The sequence below is a fragment of the Salvelinus namaycush genome, unplaced genomic scaffold (assembly GCF_016432855.1).
Source record: "Salvelinus namaycush isolate Seneca unplaced genomic scaffold, SaNama_1.0 Scaffold28, whole genome shotgun sequence".
NCBI lineage: Eukaryota > Metazoa > Chordata > Actinopteri > Salmoniformes > Salmonidae > Salvelinus > Salvelinus namaycush.
The window spans coordinates 336,607-348,272 of record NW_024059674.1 but is presented as its reverse complement, the minus strand read 5'-3'; the positions used below and the strand labels follow the sequence as shown (position 1 = coordinate 348,272).

The following is an 11,666-nucleotide window of genomic DNA, read 5'->3' as shown; positions in this document are numbered from 1 at the left end:
AACCCCAGGACTCTGGTACCTCTACTATACAGTAATAACACAGCTATATATATTAACTATACATAACCCTTAATAACCCTTAATAACCCCAGGACTCTGGTAACTCTACTATACAGTAAGAACACAGCTATATATATTAACTATACATAACCCTTAATAACCCTTAATAACCCCAGGACTCTGGTACCTCTACTACACAGTAAGAACACAGCTATATATATTAACTATACATAACCCTTAATAACCCTTAATAACCCCAGGACTCTGGTACCTCTACTATACAGTAAGAACACAGCTATATACATTGCTCAAAAAAATAAAGGGAACACTTAAACAACACAATGTAACTCCAAGTCAATCACACTTCTGTGAAATCAAACTGTCCACTTAGGAAGCAACACTGATTGACAATAAATTTCACATGCTGTTGTGCAAATGGAATAGACAAAAGGTGGAAATTATAGGCAATTAGCAAGACACCCCCAATAAAGGAATGGTTCTGCAGGTGGTGACCACAGACCACTTCTCAGTTCCTATGCTTCCTGGCTGATGTTTTGGTCACTTTTGAATGCTGGCGGTGCTTTCACTCTAGTGGTAGCATGAGACGGAGTCTACAACCCACACAAGTGGCTCAGGTAGTGCAGTTCATCCAGGATGGCACATCAATGCGAGCTGTGGCAAAAAGGTTTGCTGTGTCTGTCAGCGTAGTGTCCAGAGCATGGAGGCGCTACCAGGAGACAGGCCAGTACATCAGGAGACGTGGAGGAGGCCGTAGGAGGGCAACAACCCAGCAGCAGGACCGCTACCTCCGCCTTTGTGCAAGGAGGAGCACTGCCAGAGCCCTACAAAATGACCTCCAGCAGGCCACAAATGTGCATGTGTCAGCATATGGTCTCACAAGGGGTCTGAGGATCTCATCTCGGTACCTAATGGCAGTCAGGCTACCTCTGGCGAGCCCATTGAGGGCTGTGCGGCCCCCCAAAGAAATGCCACCCCACACCATGACTGACCCACCGCCAAACCGGTCATGCTGGAGGATGTTGCAGGCAGCAGAACGTTCTCCACGGCGTCTCCAGACTCTGTCACGTCTGTCACATGTGCTCAGTGTGAACCTGCTTTCATCTGTGAAGAGCACAGGGCGCCAGTGGCGAATTTGCCAGTCTTGGTGTTCTCTGGCAAATGCCAAATGTCCTGCACGGTGTTGGGCTGTGAGCACAACCCCCACCTGTGGACGTCGGGCCCTCATACCACCCTCATGGAGTCTGTTTCTGACCATTTGAGCAGACACATGCCCATTTGTGGCCTGCTGGAGGTCATTTTGCAGGGCTCTGGCAGTGCACCTCCTTGCACAAAGGCGGAGGTAGCGGTCCTGCTGCTGGGTTGCTGCCCTCCTACGGCCTCCTCCACGTCTCCTGATGTACTGGCCTGTCTCCTGGTAGCGCCTCCATGCTCTGGACACTACGCTGACAGACACAGCAAACCTTTTTGCCACAGCTCGCATTGATGTGCCATCCTGGATGAACTGCACTACCTGAGCCACTTGTGTGGGTTGTAGACTCCGTCTCATGCTACCACTAGAGTGAAAGCACCGTCAGCATTCAAAAGTGACCAAAACATCAGCCAGGAAGCATAGGAACTGAGAAGTGGTCTGTGGTCACCACCTGCAGAACCACTCCTTTATTGGGGGTGTCTTGCTAATTGCCTATAATTTCCACCTTTTGTCTATTCCATTTGCACAACAGCATGTGAAATGTATTGTCAATCAGTGTTGCTTCCTAAGTGGACAGTTTGATTTCACAGAAGTGTGATTGACTTGGAGTTACATTGTGTTGTTTAAGTGTTCCCTTTATTTTTTTGAGCAGTGTATATTAACTATACATAACCCTTAATAACCCCAGGACTCTGGTACCTCTACTATACAGTAAAAACACAGCTATATATATTAACTATACATAACCCTTAATAACCCCAGGTCTCTGGTACCTCTACTATACAGTAAGAACACAGCTATATATATTAACTATACATAACCCTTAATAACCCTTAATAACCCCAGGACTCTGGTAACTCTACTATACAGTAATAACACAGCTAAATATATTAACTATACATAACCCTTAATAACCCCCAGGACTCTGGTACCTCTACTATACAGTAAGAACACAGCTATATATATTAACTATACATAACTCTTAATAACCCCAGGTCTCTGGTACCTCTACTATACAGTAAGAACACAGCTAAATATATTAACTATACATAACCCTTAATAACCCCAGGTCTCTGGTACCTCTACTATACAGTAAAAACACAACTATATATATTACCTTAACCCTTAATAACCCCAGGACTCTGGTACCTCTACTACACAGTAAGAACACAGCTATATATATTAACTATACATAACCCTTAATAACCCTTAATAACCCCAGGACTCTGGTACCTCTACTACACAGTAAGAACACGGCTATATTAACTATACATAACCCTTAATAACCCTTAATAACCCCAGGACTCTGGTACCTCTACTACACAGTAATAACACAGCTATATATATTAACTATACATAACCCTTAATAACCCTAACCCAGGACTCTGGTACCTCTACTATACAGTAATAACACAGCTATATATATTAACTATACATAACCCTTAATAACCCTTAATAACCCCAGGACTCTGGTACCTCTACTATACAGTAAGAACACAGCTATATATATTAACTATACATAACCCTTAATAACCCTTAATAACCCCAGGTCTCTGGTACCTCTACTATACAGTAAGAACACAGCTACATATATTAACTATACATAACCCTTAATAACCCCAGGACTCTGGTACCTCTACTACACAGTAAGAACACAGCTATATATATTAACTATACATAACCCTTAAAAACCCTTAATAACCCCCAGGACTCTGGTAACTCTACTACACAGGAAGAACACAGCTAAATATATTAACTATACATAACCCTTAATAACCCCAGGACTCTGGTACCTCTACTATACAGTAAGAACACAGCTATATATATTAACTATACATAACCCTTAATAACCCTTAATAACCCCAGGTCTCTGGTACCTCTACTATACAGTAAGAACACAACTATATATATTACCTATACATAACCCTTAATAACCCCAGGTCTCTGGTACCTCTACTATACAGTAAGAACACAGCTATATATATTAACTATACATAACCCTTAATAACCCTTAATAACCCCAGGACTCTGGTACCTCTACTACACAGTAAGAACACGGCTATATTAACTATACATAACCCTTAATAACCCTTAATAACCCCAGGACTCTGGTACCTCTACTACACAGTAATAACACAGCTATATATATTAACTATACATAACCCTTAATAACCCTAACCCAGGACTCTGGTACCTCTACTATACAGTAATAACACAGCTACATATATTAACTATACATAACCCTTAATAACCCTTAATAACCCCAGGTCTCTGGTACGACTACTATACAGTAAGAACACAGCTATATATATTAACTATACATAACCCTTAACCCTTAATAACCCTAACCCAGGACTCTGGTACCTCTACTATACAGTAATAACACAGCTACATATATTAACTATACATAACCCTTAATAACCCCAGGTCTCTGGTACCTCTACTATACAGTAAAAACACAACTATATATATTAACTATACATAACCCTTAATAACCCTTAATAACCCCAGGACTCTGGTACCTCTACTATACAGTAAGAACACAGCTATATATATTAACTATACATAACCCTTAATAACCCCAGGACTATGGTACCTCTACTATACAGTAATAACACAGCTATATATATTAACTATACATAACCCTTAATAACCCCAGGACTCTGGTACCTCTACTATACAGTAAGAACACAGCTATATATATTAACTATACATAACCCTTAATAACCCCAGGACTATGGTACCTCTACTATACAGTAATAACACAACTACAGTAATTATTAAAGATAATGAGGGTATTTTTTAAGGACTTGGGACAGTATCACTCCTTTCGTATTTATATATGTTAGGCTTTGTTGATGAGATGGTAAAGTGTTGGATAAAGGAGCAAAATAAATAAATACAGTAGGGAAAGAGGTAGTTGTTTGGGCTAAATTTATAGATGAGCTATGTACAGGTGCAGTGATCTGTGAGCTGCTCTGACAGCTGGTGCTTAAAGCTAGTGAGGGAGGTAAGTGTTGGATAAAGATTGTCCCGTGGGGCTCCGTTGGTAGTGGACGTGCTTGCAACGCCAGGGTTGTGACGCCAGGGTTGTGGGTTCGATTCCCACGGCGGACCAGTACGTAAAACTCTGTGCTCTCACTACTGTAAGTGGACAAGAGTTTTATTTAAATGAAGGACTAAAATGTACCAGATGATTGGGAGGCGGAGTCTAACCAGCTGGAAACACTGGACCGCACAGGACACAACTAGTAGGAAATCTGGGTAATGACAATAGAATGTGATGGTAGTTACAAGGCTTTTGTTTCAGGCTGGACCATGGCACTTACACTGAGTGTACAAAACTTTAGGAACACCTTCCTGATATTGAGTTACACCCCCCTTTTGCCCTCAGAACAGCCTCGATTTGTCGGGGTATGGACTCTACAAGGTGTCGAAAGCGTTCCACAGGGATGCTGGCCCATGTTGACTCCAATGCTTCCCACAGTTGTGTCAAGTTTGCTGGATGTCCTTTGGGTGGTGGACCATTCCTGATACACACAGGAAACTGTTGCGCAGGAAAAACCCAGCAGCCTACCAAACCCTGTTCAAAGACACTTAAATATTTTTTCTTGTCCTTTCACCCTCTGAATGGCACACATACACAATCCATGTCTCAATTGTCTCAAGGCTTAAAAATCCTTCTTTAACCCGTCTCCTCCCCTTCATCTGCACTGATTGAAGTGGATTTAACAAGTGACATCAATAAGGGATCATAGCTTTTACCTGGATTCACCTGGTCAGTCTGTGTCATGGAAAGAGCAGGTGTTCTTAATGTTTTGTTCAGTGTATAATTCACGTGCTGAATATTGAATCTCTCCTGTCTGTTCTCTCTCTCTCTCCCTCCCTCTCTCTCCCTCTTTCCCCAACTTCCCTTCTCTCTCTCTGTCTCTGTGTGTCTCCTCTCTCAGGGTGATTCTATCCGTAGTAAAGGAGAAGAGTTGAGGCTCAAGGCTCCTCTAGAGCACATCAACCTTCACCTGAGAGAAGGAGCTGTCGTACCTACACAGGTAAACAGACAATGCATCGTCAAGTAGCTGGATCATCCATATTATTGGGGCTCCCGAGGAGGTGCAGCGGTCTAAGGAATCTCAGTGCTAGAGGTGTTACTACAGACCCTGGTTCGATTCCAGGCTGTATTACAACCGGCTGTGATTGGGAGTCCCATAGGGCGGCGCACAATTGGCCCAGCGTCATTAGGGTTTGGCTGTCATTGTAAATAAGAATTTGTTCCTAACTGACTTGCCCAGTTAAATAAAGGTTAAGTCAGAATAATGATGACTACTGAGTTTCTATCTATCTACTGAGTTTCTGGAGGGTGGATGGTCAGGCATCTATATCGAAATAATAAATCACTGTGTATGTCTCTCTGTTCCTCTGTCTCTCTCCTTCGTTCTCTCTGTGTGTGTCTCTCTTTGTGTCTGTGTGTGTCTCTCTGTGTCTGTGTCTCTCTCTGTCTCTGTGTGTCTCTCTCTCTGTCTGTCTCTCTCTCTCTCTGTCTGTCTCTCTTTGTCTCTGTGTCTGTGTCTCTCTCTCTCTCTCTCTCTCTCTCTCTGTGTGTGTCTCTGTCTCTCTTTGTCTCTGTGTCTGTGTCTCTCTCTCTCTCTCTCTGTGTGTCTCTCCCTTTGTAGCGTCCCAACACAACCCTGTTTGTGAGCAGTGGTCAGCCGCTCCACCTCGTGTCCAGTCTGTCTGAAGACGGCTCGGCCGGAGGAGAGCTATTCTGGGACGACGGAGAGAGCATCGACACCTTGGAGACCGACCAGTACGCTCACATAGTGTTCACTGTGGTGAAGGTACGCTCCGACCACTACAGACCAGTACGCTCACATATTGTTCACTGTGGTGAAGATACGCTCCAACCGCTACAGACCAGTACGTCACATAGTGTTCACTGTGGTGAAGGTACGCTCCAACCACTACAGACCAGTACGATCACATAGTGTTCACTGTGGTGAAGGTACGCTCCAACCGCTACAGACCAGTACGTCACATAGTGTTCACTGTGGTGAAGGTACGCTCCAACCACTACAGACCAGTACGCTCACATAGTGTTCACTGTGGTGAAGGTACGCTCCAACCGCTACAGACCAGTACGTCACATAGTGTTCACTGTGGTGAAGGTACGCTCCAACCGCTACAGACCAGTACGTCACATAGTGTTCACTGTGGTGAAGGTACGCTCCAACCGCTACAGACCAGTACGTCACATAGTGTTCACTGTGGTGAAGGTACGCTCCAACCACTACAGACCAGTACGTCACATAGTGTTCACTGTGGTGAAGGTACGCTCCAACCACTACAGACCAGTACGCTCACATAGTGTTCACTGTGGTGAAGGTACGCTCCAACCGCTACAGACCAGTACGTCACATAGTGTTCACTGTGGTGAAGGTACGCTCCAACCGCTACAGACCAGTACGTCACATAGTGTTCACTGTGGTGAAGGTACGCTCCAACCGCTACAGACCAGTACGTCACATAGTGTTCACTGTGGTGAAGGTACGCTCCAACCACTACAGACCAGTACGTCACATAGTGTTCACTGTGGTGAAGGTACGCTCCAACCACTACACAACCATAATACAACACAACCACTTGATAAACTACTGTACACAGTGACTACTGTCGAACAATATAGCCATGACAGCGGGTTCAACCACTACAAACGCTGTAGCCATGACAGCGGGTTCAACCACTACAAACGCTGTAGCCATGGTAGCGGGTTCAACCACTACTAACGCTGTAGCCATGGTAGCGGGTTCAACCACTACTAACGCTGTAGCCATGGTAGCGGGTTCAACCACTACTAACGCTGTAGCCATGGTAGCGGGTTCAACCACTACTAACGCTGTAGCCATGGTAGCGGGTTCAACCACTACTAACGCTGTAGCCATGGTAGCGGGTTCAACCACTACTAACGCTGTAGCCATGGTAGCGGGTTCAACCACTACTAACGCTGTAGCCATGGTAGCGGGTTCAACCACTACTAACGCTGTAGCCATGGTAGCGGGTTCAACCACTACTAACGCTGTAGCCATGGTAGCGGGTTCAACCACTACTAACGCTGTAGCCATGGTAGCGGGTTCAACCACTACTAACGCTGTAGCCATGGTAGCGGGTTCAACCACTACTAACGCTGTAGCCATGGTAGCAGTTTCAACCACTACTAACGCTGTAGCCATGGTAGCGGTTTCAACCACTACTAACGCTGTAGCCATGGTAGCGGTTTCAACCACTACTAACGCTGTAGCCATGGTAGCGGGTTCAACCACTACTAACGCTGTAGCCATGGTAGCGGGTTCAACCACTACTAACGCTGTAGCCATGGTAGCGGGTTCAACCACTACTAACGCTGTAGCCTTCACCTCTTCTCTTCCGATTGTGTTCTAGAACACGATGACATCGGAGGTGCTGCACGACCACGTGGAGGCTTCCTACATCACCGTGGAAACAGCCTCCTTCTACGGCGTGAAGGCGGAGCCTACCAGGGTCACGGTCAACTCCCAGGATGCTGCATTCAGCTACAGAGCCAATCAGGTGAGGCTTGGAGTCAGAGGTTAAGTGTTTTTTAAAGTTCAGATAATGTTTTAGAGCAGCCATACTCACAATAAAAAATTTTTTTTAAAGGAATGTAGGGACCTCCCGAGTGGCGCAGCGGTCTAAGGCATTGATCAGTGCTAGAGGCGCCACTACAGATCCGGGTTCGATCCCGGGTCGTCCGGGTTAGGGGAGGGTTTGGCCGGCTGGGATGTCCTTGTCTCATCGCGCTCTAGCGACTCCTTGTGGCGGGCCGGGCGCAGTGCACGCTGACTTCGTTAACCAGCTGGTACAGTGTTTCCTCCGACTGTGTCAGGAAGCAGTGCGGCTTGGCGGGGTCGTGTTTCGGAGGACGCACGGCTCTCGACCTTCGCCTCTCCCGAGTCCTTACTGGAGTTGCAGCGATGGGACAGGACTGTAACTACCAATTGTCTATCATGAAGAAGAGGAATGCAGTCGGGCTTTCAATTGAATGCTGTTGAGAGTTGTAATAGTAGAAAAGCACAAGGTGCCATTTGTAAATGTAGTAGTAGTGCACGGACAGTTATCCTCTGATATCATTCACTGACAGACCTTAGACAGCTGTCTGTCAGGAATCTCCAGTCTGATGTCATCCACTGACAGACCTTAGACAGCTGTCTGGAACCTGTCAGGAATCTCCAGTCTGATGTCATCCACTGACAGACCTTAGACAGCTGTCTGGAACCTGTCAGGAATCTCCAGTCTGATGTCATCCACTGACAGACCTTAGACAGCTGTCTGGAACCTGTCAGGAATCTCCAGTCTGATGTCATCCACTGACAGACCTTAGACAGCTGTCTGGAACCTGTCAGGAATCTCCAGTCTGATGTCATCCACTGACAGACAGCTGTCTGGAACCTGTCAGGAATCTCCAGTCTGATGTCATCCACTGACAGACCTTAGACAGCTGTCTGGAACCTGTCAGGAATCTCCAGTCTGATGTCATCCACTGACAGACCTTAGACAGCTGTCTGGAACCTGTCAGGAATCTCCAGTCTGATGTCATCCACTGACAGACCTTAGACAGCTGTCTGGAACCTGTCAGGAATCTCCAGTCTGATGTCATCCACTGACAGACAGCTGTCTGGAACCTGTCAGGAATCTCCAGTTGATCTACGACTAGCCCATGTTACATAGATAGCTGCTTATTCCAACTTCCCAAATACACTGTTGTTGTTAAGTCAACGGGTATCATTTGAACACAGGTAAGACACGGTAAACTGGGTAGATTTGCAGGAAATTACCTTAGACCTAAAAAATATACACTACATGCTGTCCAACATCTCATTCCAAAATCATTAATATGGAGTTGGTCCCCCCCTTTGCTGCTATAACAGCCTCCACTCTTCTTTTTAAATTGTTTTATGCATTTATTTTTTTGTACTTTGACCCCTTTTTCTCCCCAATGTCGTGATATCCAATTGGTAGTTAGTCTTGTCCCATCACTGCAACTCACGTACGGACTCGGGAGAGGCCAAGGTCGAGCGCCGTGCGTCCTCTGAAACACAACCCCGCCAAGTCCCACTGCTTCTTGACACACTGGTCACTTAACCCGGAAGCCAACCGCACCAATGTGTCGGAGGAAACGCCGTACACCTGGCGACCATGTCAGCGTGGCCCGCCACAGGAGTCACTAGAGCGCGATGGGACAAGGACATCCCAGCCGGTCAAAACCTCCCCTAACCCGGACGACGCTGGGCCAATTGTGCGTCACCTCATGGGTCTCCCAATGCGACACATGCAGTGCCTTAGACTGCTCTGCCACTCGGGAGACCCCCAGCTTCCACCCTTCTGGGAAGGCTTTCCACTAGATGTTGGAACACTGCTGCGGGGACTGGCTTCCATTCAGCCACAAGAGCATTAGTGAGGTTGGGCGATTAGGCCTGGCTCACAGTCAGCACTCCAATTCATCACAAAGGTGTTCGATGGGGTTGAGGTCAGGGCTCTGTACAGGCCAGTCATGTTCTTCCAAACCATTTCTGAATGGACCTCGCTTTGTGCACGGGGGGCATTGTCATGCTGAGACAGGAAAGGGCCTTCCCCAAACTGTTGGAAGCACAGAATCATCTAGAATGTCATTGTATGCTGTAGCGTTGAGATTTTCTTTCACTGGAACTAAGGAGCCCGAACCATGAAAAACAGCCCCAGACCATTATTGCTCCTCCACCAAACTTTACAGTTGTCACTATGCATTGGGGGAGGTAGAGATTTATTGGCATCCACCAAACCCAGATTCGTCCGTCGGACTGCCAGATGGTGAAGCGTGATTCATCACTCTAGAGAACGTGTTTCCACTGCTCCAGAGTCCAATGGTGGCCAGCTTTACACCACTCCAGCCGACACTTGGTATTGCGCATGGTGATCTTAGGCTTGTGTGCGGCTGCTCGCCCATGGAAACTCATTTCATGAAGCTCCTGACAAACAGTTCTTGTGCTGACGTTGCTTCCAGAGGTAGTTTGGAACTCGGTAGTGAGTGTTGCAGCCGAGGACAGATGATTTGTACCCGCTACAGCACTCGGCGGTCCCGCTCCGTGAGCTTGTGTGGTCTACCACTTCACAGCTGAGCCGTTGTTGCTCCTAGATGTTTCCACTTCACAATAACAGCACGCAGTTAGTTGACCGGGGAAGCTCTAGCAGGGCTGAAATTTGACTAACTGACTTTTTGAAAGGTGGCATCCTATGACGGTGCCACGTTGAAAGTCACCGAGCTCTTCAGTAAGTCTTTTCTACTGCCAATGTTTGTCTATGGAGATTGCAAGGCTGTGTGCTCGATTTTATACACCTGTCAGCAGGGGGTGTGGCTGAAATAGCTGTGTGTGTGTTTGTTTCCACCAACAAAAGGTGTGTGAACAGTTTAGGATCGTGAGCTGGGGGTTTGTTAGTTCACCGACAAGACTGATACATGACAATGTCCATCCTGACCTTTGCCCCCTAGGAAATGTGTGAGTTGACTAGTAGTAGTTGAATCTCCCCATGTTTAGTGAAAATGATATCTGTGGTTTGTTATTAATGTATCTCTCTCTGTTTCTCCATTTTGTCTCCCTCCCTCTAGGTGTTGACTGTAACAGACCTAGGACTGAATCTCAGCCAGAACTTCACCATCAGTTGGATCTAACAGGTTTTCCCAAAAATGGGAATTCTGACCTTTTGGAATGTTGATGGTTTCCCTGACGGTCTCTACTGCTTTACTCCCCATGTCTGTGTCCCAAATGGCACCCTATTCCCTATATAGTGCACTACTAATGACCAGGGCCCTTGTGTATAGGGTGCCATTTGAGACAGGTATGGTCTCTGTGAAGCTTTATAGTGGTGGTGATGACAGTATTTATTTTAGCTGATTTTATGGTATAAACATCTATGAAAAATGACATTTTATATAGTATTTAACTGATAAATGTCTATAATAATGCCTCCACCACACAGTGTAACCAGCCCACAGTACAGCCAGACCCGGTTACCGGGATTTACCTCCCAAAACCACTCCCTTTTCCCGGGATTAATAACATTGAGACACTGATAAATGGTGTTAAATGATATGCCCTGTCTGAATCTGGCTTCTCTACGGCCTCTGCATAATGAATCAGCGATCGGGGTGGGGGACAGACGGGCCGTCTCGGGGTGGGGGACAGACGGCCCGTCTCGGGGTGGTGGGGGACAGACGGCCCGTCTCGGGGTGGTGGGGGACAGACGGCCCGTCTCGGGGTGGTGGGGGACAGGCGGCCCGTCTCGGGGTGGTGGGGGACAGGCGGCCCGTCTCGGGGCGGGGGACAGGCGGCCCGTCTCGGGGCGGGGGACAGGCGGCCCGTCTCGGGGCGGGGGACAGGCGGCCCGTCTCGGGGCGGGGGACAGGCGGCCC

The 11,666-nt window shown here is 46.9% G+C and overlaps 1 protein-coding gene across 1 annotated transcript in view; it reads left to right on the top strand.

Annotated features, from left to right (window-relative positions):
• The window catches only part of LOC120039550 (lysosomal alpha-glucosidase-like), a 24,946-nt gene extending 13,506 nt beyond the window's left edge, over positions 1-11,440 (top strand). The window contains exons 11-14 of the mRNA XM_038984961.1: positions 5,161-5,259; positions 5,881-6,045; positions 7,643-7,789; positions 10,863-11,440. Of these exons, the coding sequence (XP_038840889.1) occupies positions 5,161-5,259; positions 5,881-6,045; positions 7,643-7,789; positions 10,863-10,925 (474 nt within the window). The 3' untranslated portion in view covers positions 10,926-11,440. The remainder of the gene's footprint in view (positions 1-5,160; positions 5,260-5,880; positions 6,046-7,642; positions 7,790-10,862) is intronic.
• Positions 11,441-11,666: the final 226 nt, after the last annotated feature.